The sequence below is a fragment of the Gobio gobio genome (assembly GCF_949357685.1).
Source record: "Gobio gobio genome assembly, chromosome: 20".
NCBI classification, from domain to species: Eukaryota; Metazoa; Chordata; class Actinopteri; order Cypriniformes; family Gobionidae; genus Gobio; species Gobio gobio.
This window is the reverse complement of record NC_137113.1, coordinates 37,091,079-37,110,913: the sequence shown is the minus strand read 5'-3', so window position 1 is coordinate 37,110,913 and position 19,835 is coordinate 37,091,079. Positions and strand designations below refer to the sequence as shown.

The 19,835-nt window shown below is 36.0% G+C and overlaps 1 protein-coding gene across 2 annotated transcripts in view; it reads left to right on the top strand.

Annotated features, from left to right (window-relative positions):
• The window catches only part of ngfrb (nerve growth factor receptor b), a 56,456-nt gene that overhangs the window by 31,526 nt on the left and 5,095 nt on the right, over positions 1-19,835 (top strand). The window contains exons 4-5 of one of the 2 annotated variants that reach the window (XM_079801300.1): positions 16,398-16,665; positions 18,402-18,568. In XM_079801300.1, coding sequence (XP_079657426.1) covers positions 16,398-16,665; positions 18,402-18,568 — 435 coding nt within the window. The remainder of the gene's footprint in view (positions 1-16,397; positions 16,666-18,401; positions 18,569-19,835) is intronic. The other variant, XM_079801301.1, reaches the window with a different exon arrangement.

Sequence of the window (19,835 nt, the reverse complement as noted above, 5' to 3'; positions counted from 1 at the left end):
ATTGAACTCACTGGACTCTCAGCATAATGTCAGATCCTCTTGGCCTAGCCAGAAGCCTAATATTTGTCGTCTTATTGCTGAGCTGAATTTAGCTGTGAATAAAATTAAAACAGTATCTTGAGCAAAGGATCACATTCAAAGATCTGCAGTCAACATTACAGGCTTTGTTCTGGGTCTGACCACTAACACGGTTTCAGAAGCGGGTCAGAGAAAGAGGCTTTGTACACGGCCCACGTTCTGCCATTACAAGAAACCATACCAAGTTCAGTATAGTCTATAAATGGATTTTCAATGGACTTTCTTAATGTATTCTCATTATCACATTACACACACCCAATGAGGTAATTTTGAGCATTTTATACAATGTGTGTCGTTGAACACAATCTGTGATTCAGTAGAAAGGTGTTGTAAAACTCCTTTAAAGCAGCAGATTAATTAGTCTGGCTCAAATGCATGCCTTGAAATTGCTTGTACCAAATGTACCAATGTCATATATTATACTCAAAAGACTGTTAGCCAGATTAATACTAACATCAAGTGCTAATAGGACAACTAGTCACAAACTTTTTATGACTATTATTTCTTTTTAAGTGCTTCCCTAATTCCTGAGTTCTCCGTTATGTTTAATTGAATTATCAGCTGTATAATTTGTTTTAGATGTTTCTAGTAAAATTATTTATATCTTGATATAATATAATATAATTTATTTCTCAATAGAAAAATTTGGGGTGAGAAGTCTTCATCTGCTCTCCTTTTAAATTGCTTTGCTGTGTAAGAAAAAAAAATTAAGAGAGTCTATCTTGTGTAATGTTTCATTCATATAGATTATGATATGTCCTTGTGGTATTCTGTTCTGTAAATATGTCTAGATCTCATCTGCCACGCAAAAAAGTAAATCCAATCACTATAGGAAACTAATAGAACACTTCTCACAATTTTAGGTATTAGCATGTCATTATCATATCATTATCATATCAGTACAAAATCATCCTTCTCATTCTGCTCTAAATGTATTACTTAGTTTAATACATACAGTGTGAGGTCTCTTAAAATCCAGTAACCTACAGTCAAACCAACATTTATTCGCTATAGTTTAGAAAATGGTAATAAAATATGACAAGAACTCAGACTTAAACTGTGTCAGAACAAATTCATCTTGATACTGTCAGATAACTTTGATTGAAAGGTATGTAATGGATTACGATCAACCAATCAGCTGTCAGCTGTTAAATTTAAGTACACAGTTAGATAATACCAGTTTAGGTCAACTAGTTACCAAGCAATGCTTCATTTTGTTTAGCATGTGGTGTAAAAGGTCGCATTGGCAATTAAACAAAAACACTTAAGCAAAACCTTGTCAGGTCAAAGTGTCTGAATAATTTTGGTCCCAAATTTTAATACATTTTACTGGTAGTTCACTGTATGAAGAATTTTTGGGTGTCACAGTTTACTTTATTTTGCTATCCTCACTTACATAAATTAACTACAGTGTCCTGCACCCACTAGTAAAAAATTATATCTGGTGTCTGAATAATTTTTGGTATGAGTGTAACTTAAATATCCACAAACTTAAATATGAACAATAGCAATATAACAAAAGCTGCTCTTACTTTACACCACCACTTACTCTAGTATGGAAAACTTGGAAAAGTAAGAAAAGTGGTTAAAAAATTTTAACTTCTTTATCTGTCTGGATTTTCTCTGTCACGTAATTGTTTTGAACACAGATTATGAATGCCATTGCCAACAGGTAATCAGCAAACATTAAACATTGATAATGTGGTTTGGATCAGTTTATGCGTTTATCCGCTGAGATGTGTGTGTAGGTGCATGCCTGATGTTTATCTGTCATTGATCAACATGAGATTTTCTCTGACTCCGTCTGACCTCTTTCCAGGGTCTTAACATGAAGGTGAGAGGTCATAGGTCATGGGTGGCTACTGATTTCAGTTCGTCCTGGGTTCTATAAACATGGAAATCTCCAGAAGACAGCAAATGCATGGTGTTTGTGTCCACTACAATGAAGTGAGGCGTCTGTTTCAAATAAAGAATGTTCATATGTATCAGGAACATTCGAATTTACTAGACTATAGATACTGCAGAAATAGCAAAAATGGTCTGAGGGTTTTCGCACCTGAGTCCTTTTGAAAAGAACTAATCAGATCCATTGAAGTGGACCAAGAGGTGAACCAAGCGAAAAAGGACTTTCATGTCTTTATGTTCACACTGTCCCTTCCCTGAAAGAGAACTCAGATATTTTTTTGGTACACTTAAGCCATAAAGGGGTTCAGATCTCTGTGTTACTATTGCTTTTTGGACTTAGTCCACATCATTGCATTGCGGGTACAGCAATAATATACAGGATAGCTGACTTAAACCCCCCACAAACCCTCTTGACCACATTTACTTCTATTATTAGTGACTCACAGTAACCCAGATTTAAAAAAAAAAAAAAAAATTTTTTTTTTTAATTATAATAATTATTATTATACCACAAGAAAAAAATTGAAAATGTACTGGTAATTTAATTTTAAGTGTCTTACTTTCTTTCTTTTTTTTAAAAAAATATTTTGAATTGATGCATTTTTCCATTTTAAAATAGTACTGTCAGTGACTGAATTCATTGAAAATTATTTAAGAAGTGCATATCCAGTAAAATAATGTACTTATTTGAATCTACCGGTGAAATTGGGTATTATGAGCAGGGGCGCATTACGATAACCAAAGGCTCCTGGGCTACAGTATTAAGGTAGACCCCTCTACCCCAGATAGATTTTTTTTTAGCTTCTTTTAAATAATTTATGTTGAATGTTACTCTTTGCCAGTAGGTGGCGCTTGTGGAACAGCAGAGTTATAGCAGTTACATAAACAAAGCAGCGCAGCACTTATAAACACGTTATATATTTTTCGGAGGTAATATGAAAAAAAAAAAGCAATCAAAACTTTCCTGGCAAAAATGCGAGTTTACAGGTACCGTTCCATGATATAAACATCATAAATTAAACATAATATGTATTATTCATCAGCAGTAGATCAAAACAATCACTTGCAGCGCAAACTGCTCTAAAAGCGCAAGCACAAACAATGCGCAACAGAACCACGTATTTATTTTGAAACATGCGGTGATGCCGTTTAATTAATTAAATCATAGCCTTTTATAGTTTACTTATCACATTTAAGCAATATGTTTAATATTATCTCATAATTTGGCAGATAATATACCAGATATTAGGCTGCTGTCACTTTAAGACCTGACACACAGTGTATTTGACTGTTTAAGCAAAATAAGTAGCGAAAAAGAACTCAATTTACTGTACTGAGAGCAGGTTTATGTCCGTGCACACTTTGGGTATGAGCACAAAATCTACGGGAATGAGTAAACACACCGAAACTCAAGCCCTGTTATACACCAACAATATTTATCCAGAGAAATGAGTGGTAGTGTATCTTTTCTGGGGAAAATCAGTATTGGAACTTGGAGCGTTTCAGATATTTCAGTGTCGAAAAATCAATATTTAAGTTTATTATTTCAGATGCCTTTCTAAAAGACTACACTTGAAAAATGTATATAATTATAAATACATTTCAACATGCAAAAATGGCTAGAAGCAGTGACTGCGTTACACTCCACTGCTGAAATCCACCCGCATTTGATGGGTTGGCGGGTGTTAATGTCAAGCCCTGGTCATGTGTGAGAACAGGCACCATGAAAGTGGCGTGTAATTTCATTAAAAAGCATGAAGTTGTGTTGGTGTGTGGTGTTTCAGAGAGTCCCATAAATCGTGTGAGTCTTACAATAACAGGTCATATTTAACCCCCAAATCACGATTTTGTCAAAGAAAACAAGTAGGTTTTTTGCTGCGTGACAGTTTTTCTTTCCATAATGTATCAGGAAGTTTCACTTTGAAGGTTTTGTTTTCATTGATGATTCTCATTAAATTGATTCTCATGAAACCCATACAAATGCAATACATAAACAGTATAGGGCCTTTTCAAATTACAATAACGACAATTTTTGCATTATGGTAATTAGAATGGAAATGGGATTAATCGTTGTGAAAAAAATTATGTTACAACTTTAGAACTGAAAATGGAAGTTAAAAGTTAAAAGGAAACTTGATTAAACTAAAGCATGAGAATAAAAATTGATTGACATAAAAATTAATAATCTTAATAAATTTGTTATACTTTAAAAAAAAAAGAAGATAATCAAATATTATCAAACCAAAACTAAGTACAAATTGATTGAATAAGCATCATAAATAAAAATGCAGACTTTATTTTGTAATTTATTTTGCCATCATTTAACACTTAAATTTAAGCTTTAAAATCACAAACACTGTCGAAGGTGTTTCTCAGTAGATTCTCATTACTGTAATACAGTTATTTTGAATCAGTAAACCGTCAATACCACAAATACTGTCATGATGTATACATAATACAACATAAATAGTATGATTATTTTTTCACATTACAGTAAATACAATATTTGGTAATGGTAATGTCTTGAGAAATAATATCATAAATTGAGAATTGAAAGTCAAAAATTCAATGAAAAATTTATCATGATTTTTATACATTTATTTGTAGAATTTGTAGAATAGAGGTATTATAAAATTTTAAAAATGAAACTTTTCATAATGAATTTGCTAGTGAGTCATTTTTGTAAGCAGCCATGATGAGACACTGGCTCTGAACTCTCTTTGTGTGTGTGTGTGTGTGTGTGTGTGTGTGTGTGTGTGTGTGTGTGTGTGTGTGTGTGTGTGTGTGTGTGTGTGTGTGTGTGTGTGTGTGTGTGTGTGTGTGTGTGTGTGTGTGTGTGTGGACTGGTAATCATCACGTTATGGGGACAAAATGTCCCCACAAAGATAGCAATATCCGAAATCCTCATCCTTGTGGGGACATTTTTAGGTCCCCATGAGGAAAACATCTTATAAATCAGACTAAGTGATGTTTTTTGAAAATGTAAAATTGCAGAATGTCTCCTGTGAGGGTTAGGTTTAGGGGCAGGGGCAGTGTAGGGGGATAGAATATACGGTATGTACGGTATAAAAACCATTACGCCTATGGAAAGTCCCCATAAAAGATGGAAACCAAACATGTGTGTGTGTGTGTGTGTGTGTGTGTGTGTGTGTGTGTGTGTGTGTGTGTGTGTGTGTGTGTGTGTGTGTGTGTGTGTGTGTGTGTGTGTGTGTGTGTGTGTGTGTGTGTGTGTGTGTGTGTGTGTGTGTGTGTGTGTGTGTGTGTGTGTGCGTGTGTGTGCGTGTGTGCGCCTGCAAGCACACAGAGGAGCTTTATTGGTCAATATCCCTCCCATCCAAACCTAAAGATTTATCATCACCCATATTGACTCTTTAACTTTGACCTCTCTTTCTGCCTAGTACAATGTATGCCTTGAAACAGAGACGTCTGTCTGTACTGGACAGAAATAATCAATCTCTCTCTGTGTTTGCCCCTCCCTCCTCATCCTATGACAATGAAGTGTGTCCATTCATGACAACTGCTCATCCCCAGCTGTCTGCACTTGTCTGGCATGTGCCCTATGACATTAGTGGACAGAGCGATGGGCTGTTTTCTGGGGTAACGCAATGCTTTGCCCCGATGTGAGGGGTGACGATCTGGCGTGTGCCTGAGCTTTTGTCACCCCATATTAAGCAAGTTTTCAGCCGTATAAATTTCTGAAGCTTTTGGGCCTGTGATTCTTTCCTGCTCTCCCTCTGGGATATAACTGTGATTGTGGCTAAAATTACATCACTGAAATTCCAAGATGCCCAATGTGGAATTTCAACTTCTTACAAAGCTTTTTTTTTTTTGCTCCAAAGTTTCCAATAGAATCCTTTCAGTTGAGAACAATTTACATCTATTCTTTTATCTCACAATCTTCCCCTTTACAACCCCAATGTCAAGGTTCACCCACTATATTGTGTGGCAAGAGTGTGTCCGGATGACATCACTGACATTCAAGCATAGAAGTTCATTGGCTGGTGAAGTTAATGAGAAGTGGCGGACTGGCGGTTATAGACCATGTTAACCAGGAATAGCGGCGCTAGCAGGCTCAGATCATTTATGGGCACAATTATGTTATACTTTTAAACAAGAAGATATTCAAAGATTTTTTAATAAAACTGAGTACACATTCATTTAACAAGCATAAAAAATGCCTCACAAATCAATTAATAAACGTTACAGATTATTCAGGGCTTGCCAACTGTAATGTTGACATTGATTTCTTTTGTCATCGTCTAGCGCTCACTTAAAGTTAATCTTTAAAAACACTAATCATTTTATAAAAAAACATAACTTTTTGCAAGTCTCAAAATGAATATGTATTTTTCATGCTGCACATTATAATGTTTGATGGATTTTAGTTTTGGGGTTTTATTTATAAAAATTAGTATAGAATTTTTATGTCAGTCATTTATGTTTATCAGCCAAACATAATTATGAATAAATAAAAATAAAGATGAATATACATTTTTCATGCTGTATATTATAATGTTTGATTGATTTTATCTTTTGAGTTTTATTTTTTTTTTATAGAAAATTGGTTATCATAACCAATAAATGACTGACATAAAAAGTCTATACTATTTTCTATAAATAAAACTCAAAAACTAAAATCAATCAAACATTATAATACAGCATGAAAATGTATATTCATCTTCCTAACACCCCGGTATAGTGATGGGGACACTGTCCTTCGGATGAGATGTTAAACCGAGATCCTGACTCTCTGTGGTCATTAAAAATCCCATGGCACTTCTCATAAAGAGTAGGGGTGTAACCCCGGTGTCCTTGCCAAATTCCCTCCATTGCCTCTTCCATTGGCCTCCTAATAATCCCCATCCATTGAATTGGCTCTATCATCCTCTCTCCTCTCCACCTATCGCTGATGTGTGGTGAGCGCACTGGCGCTGTTGTGCTGAGGCTGCCATCGCATCAAGTGGATGCTGCACACTGGTGGTGGTTTGGGAGAGACTCCTGACATGTGTGTAAAGTGCTTTGGGTGTACAGTAGTATATATGAAAGCTCTATATAAATGCCTCATTCATACACTCTAAAAAATGCTGGGTTAAAAACAACCCAAGTTGGGCTGAAAATGGACTAACCCAGCAATTGGGTTGTTTTAACCCAGCGATTGGGTTGTTTTAAGCAAACATTTAACCCAACCGCTGGGTTAAAACGACCCATTCGCTGGGTTAAAACAACCCATTCACTGGGTTAAAACAACCCAATTGCTGGGTTAGTCCAATTTCAACCCAACTTGGGTTGTTTTTAACCCAGCATTTTTTAGTGTGTACATTAATTCATTCATTCATTCATTCATTCATTCATTCATTCATTCATTCATTCATTCATAAGCGTTAATGGTTACACTTCATTTCAAGTAGCATTGTTACAGTGTTTAACACAAATGTGCATCCCTGACAAATATTGTCTTCAACTTTAAAATGCTGTTTAGAGATAAAGTGATTTCAAAAGCATTAATGGTTATGGTTACACTTTAGATTAGGGTCCAATTCTCACTATTAAAGGGTTAGTTCACCCAAAAATGAAAATTATTTCATTAATTACTCACCCTCATGTCGTTCGACACCCGTAATACCTCCGTTCATCTTCGGAACACAAATGAAGATATTTTTGTTGAAAGCTGAGGGCTGAGAAAGGCTTCAGATAGGCCTCCATTGGCATTCAGTACATTTACACTCCCAAGACCCATAAAAGGCACTTAAAACGTCGTTACAAAGTCCATCTCACCACAGTGACTCTACAATAATTTTGCGATGCGACGACAATAGTTTTTGTGCGCAAAAAAAAATCAAAATAACACCTTTATCCAACTTGTTCTTGTCTTCCGTGTGTCCCTCCACGACGCATGCGCGAGAATATGACGTAGCGCCGGGGTTCGGGAATCCATGAAATGCACTCTTTAGTCCGATTTTGAGAACTACGCAGAGACCTAAAGCACGATCAATGTAGAATTCTACAGCTTAGACACGCGCGTCTTCCTCTGCTTGTAAACAAATCGCTTCTGGGTCATGTGTCCGAACGCCGGATCTGCGTAATATTCTCGCGCATGCGTCTTGGAGGCACACGGAAGACAAGAACAAGTTGGATAAAGGTGTTATTTTGATTTTTTTTGCGCACAAAAACTATTGTCGTTGCATCGTAAAATTATTGTTGAGTCACTGTGGTGAGATGGACTTTGTAACGACGTTTTAAGTGCCTTTTATGGGTCTTGGGAGTGTAAATGTACTAAATGCCAATGGAGGCCTTTCTCAGCCATCAGCTTTCAACAAAAATATCTTCATTTGCGTTCCGAATATGAACGGAGGTCTTACGTGTGTCGAACGACATGAGGGTGAGTAATTAATGACAGAATTTTCATTTTTGGGTGAACTAACCCTTTAACTACCTATTAACTATGACTTTTGCCTCAATAAACTCCTGATTACTGCTTATTAATAGTTAGTAAGGTAGTTATTACATTTAGGTATTGGGTAGGATTAAGGGATGTAGCATAAGGTCATGCAGAATAAGGCATTAATATGTGCTTTATAAGTACTAATAAACAGCCAATATCCTAGTAATACGCATGCTAATAAGCAACTTGTTAGTAGTGAGAATTTGAGCCTAAACTAAAGTGTTACCATGGTTACACTGTTTTAAGCAATGTTGTTACTCAAATGTGCATCCCTAACAAATATTGTCCTCTACTTTAAAATGTTATATAGTAAGTACATGTATGTGTAGCTATACGTCACCTTAAAATAAAGTGTTACCATGTTAATATTAGGGCTCGGAAGAGTTCAGGCAGAATGCAAATCTTGCAACTCATTGTTCCTAATAACAAATGTGACCCTGGACCACAAAAACATAAGTCATAAGTCGCACGGGTATATTTGTGGCAATAGCCAACAATACATTGTATTGGTCAAAATGATCCATTTTTCTTTTATGCCAAAAATCATTAAGATATTAAGTAAAGATCATGTTCCATGCAGATATTTTGTACATTTCCCACTGTAAATATATCGAATAATAATACATTTTAGTAGTATGCATTGCTAAAGACTTCATTTGGACAACTTTAAAGGCGATTTTCTCAATATTTAGATTGTTTTGCACCCTCACATTTCCAGATTTAGTTGTATCTCAGCCAAATATTGCCCTATCTTAACAAATACATGCACCAATGGAAAGCTTATTTATTCAGCTTTCATATGATGTATAAATCTCAAATGACCCTTATGACTGGTTTTGTGGTCACAAATAAAAAAAAATAAGACTATGTTAGTGGTGCCTGTGTTTACATTGCTAATGTATTTATTTCAAAAATACATTTATTTGTCTAAATACCACTAAATAGTCTCAGAAAAAGAAAAATATTCTTGACTTATAACTGACAGGAAGCCCTAAAGATCAGAGTGGCAGTGAACAGCATTTATGCATTAGCACTTAATTAAATCAGGTAGTAGGAAATACTGATTGGAGATCAGATTTCCTTGCCAGTGAGCTCTGACTCTGAGCAGTGGGTGACATTGTCAACTTACCCTAGACTAGGTTAACTTGGTGATTAAAGGGACACAATTTGACCCATGGTTCGGATTGTGTGATTGTCTGGCTTGCTATTAGAACAATAGCGAAAGAAGGATTTGAAAGAGGAAGAAAACAATTTTTTTTAGCAAAATACCTGAAAGAAATGATGAAAACAGGAAAGCAGAACAAAAGACAGATGTGTATCAGGAGACACAGATGTAGTGGCGAGGGGGAGAAAGCATATGTACAGAAGCGTTTGTGGTCGATAATAGAGATGGAGTTTCTCAGCTGCACTCTCAGGTTACTCACACTGACCTTTTGTGAGCGGTATCACATTTTGCTGCAGAGAACACGCACGCACACGAACAACACGCTACATATTCTGCTCTCCTCTCCAGCGTGACAAGGCATGTAGCTGTGTTTATTCCCGATAAACATAATGACACAGTCAGATCTCGCTTACAGGAAATACTTTCTCCACACCATCATCTTCTCATCATAGACCTTCTCAATCAAACAGTCGTGATTGTGAAAAAAAATTATCTGTCTGTGTGTGTGGGGTTTTTCTGATTTTGCTGTCACAGGCATACATGATTACAGTAATGCGCACATGCATATTATATCATAAAATATGTTAGAATGGAGACTGTGTTTGTCCAGGCCTGTCCTCTTTTGTTGCTCATACTGTATGGGATGTTCTGTAAAATTATAATGCAATTTCAGTGTAAATGAAACACACAGTTAGCGCCATTATCCCAAGCAGCTGTGTCTACACTGGAAGTGACCAACAGCTCAATGCTAGGGCGTTGCTGGGTGGTTCCTCACTGACATAAAGAAACTGTAATGAAAATGATGAACAAAGTTTTATAAATCATTGTAACTCTAATAGTGGAGTCCACACCCCAACTATAACAATAATGACACAGATCGGATTGAAAGGGGTGATGTAGACATGAAATTATCCAATCAACAGGAAAAAAAGAATTAAGCATGTACACATGAATCAAATATTTTCTCAAATATCTTGCTCACGTTTTGCACATACAGTGCTGTGATTAGTTTACATATGTTGCACGTCATGAACAAATGTATATTTATTTGCATCTCATGCCGAACCGGTCAGTGGATGAGACTGAATATTAACTAAGTATTTGCGAAAAAGCTCTTCTAACATATCGTATTGTTTCGAATATAAGACGACCCCCCCCCCCCCCCCCCGACCCTTTTTTCAAGATGTTTCTTTTGGAAAAAAGCTTTTTGAAGACCAAATCTTGTATTTTATAAAGACATTGTTTTATAAAGAAAATGCTTTTATTTGAAATAGGGCTGCACGATTAATCGAAATTGAACCATCTGAAAGACTGCGAGTTTGAGTCGCTTATAACGTGCGCTTGAAAGAGCAACATGTGTCAAACATCTTCACAAACTAGTAATGCAAAGCGTTCATAAACCTGTTGTTCAACAAAATACAACGTTTGTCATGTTGGCAACGCGTCATCGCGCGTCACTCCCGGATAACAGAAAATGGGCAAAAAGGCGGGACGTGGGCGGAGCTGAAGTGACGCAATGAGTAACAGACAGCAGACAAACACCTATCCACCTGTCACTCGAAGTGGCCACGCCCTTAATTATGCAGAACTTTAAGGCTTTATATAATGTAAACGAATGAGTTTAAAAAAATTTAGAAAAATTCACCTCCCTCACACCTCCCTCAAAGTTAGCCGTATAGACCAAAACCACAATTTGTACCAGGCTGTAAACATGTTTTATTCTGCTGTAAAGTTGGCCATTTTAACATGGGGTTCAATGAGATTCTGCTCCACTGCATGAAAAGTGGGATTTTCGTCAGTATGTGACACTGTAGATTGCCGTGGAACTTCAGGTTTACGAGCTTGTCCCGAATTGGGAACGGCCAGTCAATGAATTGCAGTTTAAGGCACTTCCGTATATGCTTCAAGAGAAACTGCAGGAGGTTGCCGCTTGGGATTTCCTGAAAATGAACGATTACTTCTCTGACGCAAATGTGGAGTTTCTGCTCGAGGGCGCCCTCTGGCCTCCTGTATGAATTAAACTTTTGGGTAGAAAATAAGAAAAATAAAACTTCTAAATAAATTTATGTGACAATAGTTTTTCTTCAATGTACAGAAGTTTTACTCCCCACAGTGGATGCATAAGAGGCTCATATTTCATATTAAAGGCATAGACTTTAAGAAATTGATATCACAGATAAAAAGCACAGATGTTTATAATAATACTTTTTTTTTAGACCTTTCTAGTGATTTTTAGTTATAGGCTGTCTGCATATTAACAGGTAACCGTGTGTAACATGTAAAATGTGTACCTTGAATGCAATGTAAGTCGCTTTGGAGAAAAGCGTCTGCCAAATGCATAAATGTAAATGTAACCGATAATTTTTTTTAGTTTTCTGTAAAATATAAATATTATTATTATTATTATACTGTTATATTTATTCTTAAATGCTCTACTTAAATGTTTTAATAATTAATGTTATTGTAATAGTAATATTTTTATTTAGCAATAATAATAATCATAATAATTATTATTAGTCATATTAATATATAAACAAAAAAATGTATATACACACTTTTAATTTGTAAAAATAAATAAATAATAATAATCGCATTTTAAATCGCAATTAGTTTTAACCAGAATAATCGCAATTGGATATTTTACCCAAATCGTGCATCCCTAATTTGAAAATAATTTTCATATTGCATATTTTTCATATTTAAAGTTTTGTATTGAAAGTATGATACATACTGGTAAAATGTACAAACGATCACATTTAAAAAGAAAAATTTTTGGCATACCATAAAAAAAAAGATATAACTACTAGGCTATCCATCTCATAGTGAAAACCATGGCTATAGCCTACCAAAATGTCATTAACAGTAGAAGTGAAATCTGGGTACCGTCTTACGTTTTAAAATCACGTATGTTGGAAGTTTGGTCCCGTCAGTAAGGCGCGCAAACATGACATTCACACGGCTCTTAGACACTAAGCTTTTCTTTGACTGTTAGGGTTTTTAATAAGACTGTCATTTTCCGCTCTCGCAATCTTCTAACATTACACTCTGACACACCATATTTCTTGGCACACTCATTTTACGCGTATTTGGGGCCACCTTTTGTTGCGAGTGTATTATTGACATGTAAAAGTCTAGACCCTGGCCTGAATATAAGATGAACAAACCAGTTTTTTTCCAGATGTATTTATATAAAAAAAACATTGTCTTATATTCAAAACAATATGGTAAATGTCAGCTTATGTCACTGAGGCAAAAACTCGGCATTCTCTAAAGTTTTGTTTGGAAACCTGTAACATGCACATGTAAACCAATAACTGAAGAGCCTCACTTACTATATCATGTAGTTTTATACCTTTTTCACTCCAAGGCTCCTCATTGACCACACAAATATTTGAAGTTGCCATATATATACATATATATATATATATATATATATATATATATATATATATATATATATATATATATATATATATATATATACCCCAAAAATAATTTTATATTCATTATAAAAAATGTTGTATTAATTTACATGACTTTTCCAGGTCTAGAAATCACACTTTCAAAATAAGGCCACCTCATACAGGTTTTTCGAGACTCTGGGAACCCATAAGGAACCAAACAGTTGTTGAGGGGGTGAAATAAAATAAGAAATATCTTTCATTTGAGTTGTTAAGCTTATTTGAAAGCTTGTTTTGCCTTATTTGAATTAATCTTGAAACCTTTTTGGAAGTTTCCTGAGAGCCACTAGTGGGCCCTAGCCCTGTGGTTGAGAACCAATGTCTTATATTAATTTCATTTTTTTTTTTTAGATCAACAGTCAATAACTTGTCATTGACAAACATATAGTGTGAGGGGCAAGCATTGTACTTTTTTCGTGACCGTTACTAATGTTAGAACTATTGTCCTCTCTCTCAAGTTATGAAAAATGTCAGATAATTGGGAATGATGTGGTTGTAGAATGAAATTAATCTCCTGTCGAGTGCGTAGGAGGGCATGCAAAGAAAGAAACAGAACATTTTTAACCACATATCTGAGAGGGTGAAAGCAGCGGGAATGTCCCGGAATACCAAACAGTTTAGGATTAGTATTAAATTCATGAAGAGTCTCAAAGATTCTTGATATTTGCAGTTCTTCTTTGTTATCAGTGGTGGGTACTGGAGATACTGAACTGTTATGTTTCATTGACTGATAATTTTGTGATAATAAAGTTAATGACACAAAGTGATGCTTCACAGATCAGATGTTTGAATAGGTATGTTGTTTACTCTGTAACTAGTCCATCTTTGTCCACCAGTTTGATCCATTCAGGTCGATTTGTGGACCGTTTACAACACATGAAAGCCAGACAGTATCACATTGTCAGGTAACCAGCGACATGGAGGCACTGCTCCTTCTCGTGTGACACTTCATATTTATGCCTCTGATCATCCGCTGATACGGTATTTGTGTGTATAAGAACAGTAACAACAAAAGTATAATGAACTACTAAGAGGGACAGAGGAGCAGGAAGCTGAGAATTAGAAAGGAAAAGACAGAACTGTGTAGATGAGTGAGTCACGTCCTTATGAAGCGGAGGATAACCGTCCGACTAAAGGTCAAGCATGCATGAGAGAGATGTGATGGAGAGATAATGGAAGAGAAGGAAAGCAATACGGAGAGGCAGAGGAGTTACAGAGACATGGGTGTGGGTGTGTGTGTGAGGGGGGGGGGGGGATTGTTTCTTGACAAAGAACATCTCTGTCCATGTTGGTGTCTGGTGTCCCTTCTCCAGTGATTCAATATGTGTGAGTGAGTGTGTGCTTATGGACTGGCATATTATTCAGAGATTGCAGGAGGGAAAGGACGTGGATACGAATTGAAAAATGTAATTTCGGGCCTCTTTACCTGCAAACACATTTCAAAGCCTCATAAGATACTCAAATGTTGTTTTCAAGACAATATACTAGTGGTGTCAGATTAGACAGCATGTCATGTCACTGCGTGTGGATTTTCTCAAGATCTACGCATGTGTTGTGTTTGGGCTTGTTTGAATCGAGACAAATTCTTCTAAATAAGGATTTGTTTGCGAAGTTACAAAGCAGAACGTGGCACAAAAGTCTCAACTGTATACTGTTTACAAGTGGCAACTTTTTACGGTTTTACCTCAACAAATTACATTTTGACTATACAGATCGAGTCATAGAATGTGATTGTCAGCCAAGACCAATCTGTGGTAACGCTGTGTTTCACCTTATAGCTGGTTGAATTGGTTCATGGCTTATAACTCTTTAACAAAGACTTTTTAAAGATTCCTATGGGGAAAAAATGAATGGGAAACCAGAGGCAAGGCCGCTCAAAAAGTGGATTGCACTCTATTAGCAACTGGCTAGAGCTACACAGAACACCCTAGCGACCGCATAGCAGTGTATTATGCTTCTAACTTGAAATAATTTGAAAAATAATTATTATGTAAACTGTTACATTCCATTCCATGCAACAATATTGTTTAAAAAATATTTCTACAGAAATTTGGTCTACTTGTGTTTCATGAATGAGGTCAATTACTATGCTTGCCACAAAACAAGCTCACATGCCCAAAATTCCCTCCAAAATGTTTTATGCCGCAGTACTTTGATCAATAAATCCATATGTAACATTCCCTAGAGCATGGCCCTTCCCCAAACCAAACCCCCAATGACCCCCCCATCCCCCTACAGCCAGAATATCTGATGATCTTCAATGTGTCTGTCCATCTGTCTATGGTATAACTTACACCACACACACACACACACACACAGTAGCCCTGGGCGAGGCCTGTCCTACTTGGACTGAGCTTATACCTCTCCAATCTAATCATAGTCTCCTGCAGTATCTGAGTGTCCATTAGGTTTGACTCAGGACAAAGCTTGTTTATTACGGACCCCAATTGAATCAAAGATAACCCAATCAAAAGAATCATTTTATAGCTTGCCGGCGAACAGAGCTGACAGGGCCAAGACAAAGCAGTCTTAGTTCTAATGTGCTTTTACTCAATTTTACAATATTCTCTGGGCTGTTTTTGTGTCCTTTATTTTGGAATAATTTTAGTAACTATAATGACAACCTTTTTCCACAAAAGTATTACACAGTAGTAATACTGTGGGCACAGATTCCATGTATAGACCAGCTAATGCTGTAACTAACTTGACCCTAAAGGAAAAGTTTTCCTTGGAACACATTAGAAGACATTTTGAAGAATCAACTGTTTTAATCCACACAATGAATGTCAATTTGGTCCAACAATTTTCAAAATATCGTCTTTTGTGCATTCATTTTAGAACAACATGAAGGTTGAGGAATAATGAAAGACGTGAACTATCCCTTTAAATTACTAACTTAAACACAACAAACTTTATTCAAGCAGAACTCATTTATATATATATATATATATATATATATATATATATATATATATATATATATATATATATATATATATATATATATATATATATATATATATATATATATATATATATATATATATATATATATATATATATATATATATATATATATATATATATATATATATATATATATATATATATAATGTATATACTGTATATACTTTATTGAATTCCACGAATGAGCCCCTAGTATGACTCAATCCTTCTCTGGCTAATTGAAACTAATTTGAAATAACAACTACATAATTCATTTTATAAGTATTTTAACTTACTTTATAAACCTCTCATGCCATTTCACATACTAAAACAGCTTTTTAGCAACTAACAGATTTTGTAAACTGTCTTTTTCTTTGTCTTTGTCCCTTTCCTCCAACAGATGTAGATCCTCCTAACAGCTCAACTTATCCTTCTCCTCCGATTCCATATGTTACACCTGCTCCTTCCCTTCCTATTTTTTCTTCTCCTGCTCCATCAGTTGTCTCGTATACAGACAAGTCTCCACCCGACAGTCCTACGGAGAGCGTGACCACGGCTGACCCTGGGCTGAAGAAACTCCATGGGCTGAGCGACAACCTCATTCCAATCTACACCTCCATACTGGCTGCAGTGCTGCTGGGCCTGGTGGCTTTCATCATCTTTAAACGGTGAGGAGGATTGGAATCATTCTCTCCCTGTGATGTTCTTTTCTCCGCTCACAAGGCACAGTGCTATGTAGGCTTTAGTTCAGCTATTTTTATGAAGGAAGAAAGGGAAAAAAAACGCTTCTAGGCTGTTTTTCCATCTGATCCATCACGAGCGCATTGTTTATTATGTGCACAGCAAAAACCCCAGTGTTAAATTAACTCTCCTCAGTTTATTTGATTCCACACTCAAGAGTGTTAAAAGTAACACTTATGCAAAGTTAATGGGATAATTAAAGGGTTAGTTCTCCCAAAAATGAAAATTCTGTCATTAATTACTTACCCTCATGACGTTCGACACCCGTAAGTTGTCACCTTTGTTCATCTTCGGAACACAAATTAAGATATTTTTGTTGAAATCCGATGGCTCAGAAAGGCCTCCATTGGCAGCAATGACATTTCCTCTCCCATGACCCATAAAAGGTACTAAAGACGTTGTTAAAAAGTCCATCTCACTACAGTGGTTCTACAATCATTTTATGAATTGACGAGAATATTTTTTATGCGCAAAAAAAAAATCTAAATAACGACTTTATTCAAGTTCTTGTCTTCCGTATGGGCCTCTAACATGAACTCACGAAGCACCACAACGCATTTGCGAGAATATGATGTAGAGCCGGCTTTGATAAGGCACTTTTACGTACACTTATTAATTTCTCATGGTTCGAGCATCCAGGAAATGCACACTTTAGTACCATTTTGAGCACTACGCCAAGACCTAAAGCCCAATCAATGTAGAAGTCAACATATACTGTACATATCTATGAGAACACTGGCTCTACGTCATATTTTCGTGCATGCGTCGGCCCAGACGGAAGACAAGAACTTGTTGAACAAAGTCGTTATTTAGATTTTTTTTTGCGCACAAAAACTATTCCCGTCGCTTGACTTTTTAATGACGTCTTTTGTATGGGTCTTGAGAGGAAAGTTATTGCTGCCAATGGAGGCCTTTCTGAGCCATCAGATTTCAACAAAAATATCTTAACCTGTGTTCCGAAGATGAACAAAGGTCTTACGGGTGTCGAACGACATGAGGGTAAGTAATTAATGACAGAATTAAAATGTTTGGGTGAACTAACCCTTTAAGTGATTGAGTGATGATTGAGCATTAGTGATGAACACCTGCTATTAACAAGAATAACGGAAGGAAAGAGTCACCATTTTGGTGATCAGTGTTTACTTTAGTTAGGCTCTTGACCCTTCATCACTGATGCTCAAACCATCACTCAATTAATCACTTAATTATCGCATTAACTTTAACACTGCTTCAGTTTTCTTTTAACATTCTTGAGTGTGCAGAGTTAATTTAACATCGGGGTTTCTGACTTTCATTTTTGATTGGACTAAACACATTCAAACCCTTAAGTGAATATGGCAATAGACTGCAAAATAATAAATATATGTTTTCGCAGACTGATAACAATGTAGAAAAAAATTTAAGATGGCAGTTTTCTGAGCTAACACAGATGGCGGTTTTGGAGCAAGGTGTCATGAAATATTAAAATCACTGCTGGAGGGTGACATTGACCCGCTTTGGTTCCTTAAGGGTGTGAATGTCCTGGTTGCTTATGGGGTGTGTTTGGGTAGGACTAGATTGTCTGAACAATGGTAGAGTGGTGCAGAAATGTCACACTTTAGGTTAGAAGTGAATAATGATTTTGATAATAAAAGCTTCTGATGTTTGCTTTGATGTCTTTCAGGTGGAACAGCTGTAAGCAGAATAAGCAAGGAGCCAATAACAGAGCATGTGCAAACAGTGCAAACCCCAGTCAGACTCCTTCTCCTGAGGGAGAGAAACTCCACAGTGACAGTGGCATCTCAGTGGACAGTCAGAGTCTGCAGGAGGGCCAGGGGCCTCCACATACAGGTACAAACCCTTAGGTCAAGGGTCGCAACCTATGGTAATTGCTGCCACGTGAGCAAAAGCGAGAGAGGTGTATGTAATCATTCCTCGTAGTAACACAACTTATGGTAAAACTTTATAATAAGTATGGTGTAATAAAGGATCCTTTGCTAACTATTAGTTTATAGCTGATTAATAGACTATATACAAATAGTGAGTTCTTCATTCATTGTTACTGTAATTAACAAATTGTTATTGTTTAATTAGCTCATGTGTAAAGAGTTAGATAATGCTCTGTTAACAGCGTATTAACAGTAAACAGTTCTCACTTTAGATTAGGTCACGGAAAATTGGAAAAAGACAAATTAGGGGGTTTAAATCAACCTTTATTAGACATTAATTACATTCATATTCAATATTCCTTAAAATGTTTGCAAATACATTAAGCGCACACACAGTTTCCATAGATATAATGAGTTTTATACTGCGCAAACATATTCTTTCCCCTAAACCTACCCCTAATCCTGTAATCCTGTAATGTATTCAATAGGGCTGTGCGATATTGAAGAAAAATGCGATATCCTTGTTAAATAATGCGATATTCGATATGCAATACGATATTGCTTTAAGTGTGTAAAATCTATTTCTTTCCCCAACTGATATCTTTCACTTAAAGAATAACCGACTGTGTAACAAGACAGACAAAAAAAAGTGTAACAAAAAAAAGAACAGCTTGTGCGCACGTTTCGGTGTGTGTGTCAGACAGCACGAGACTGCAAGGAGTTATTTTTCGCAAGTTATTGCGTTTAATAACTCTTTTTAACGGCAAGCAAGTCACGTAAGTAACAGTCGTGTGCTCAGTCTATTCTCTGCTATGTGCATCAACCTAAAACGTACACTTTTCACAATGTTGAAGTAGTCTATTAAATAATTCAGATATCGCGTGCCCTTGCGATATGCATTTTGCGATATGTACATTTCAATAATTTCGATATATTGCGCAGCCCTAGTATTCAACGTGATCTTATGAGTATCTTATTCATATTGACAGCATTATTTATTTATTTATTTTGATGTGGTTATTTTTTGTTTTGGGGATAGGCTTAATGTATTTGTAAACATTTTATGAACTCTTAATAATAATGTAATTAATGTCCAATAAAGGTTGGTTTAAAGCACTTCATTCTTAGTTTTCAGTCAAGTGACTGTCGCGGAGCCCTGGAGAGCAAAACAGCCATAGAACTGCAGCACAAGCATGTAAATTTTCCATCTTAAAAACTGAAATATGTGA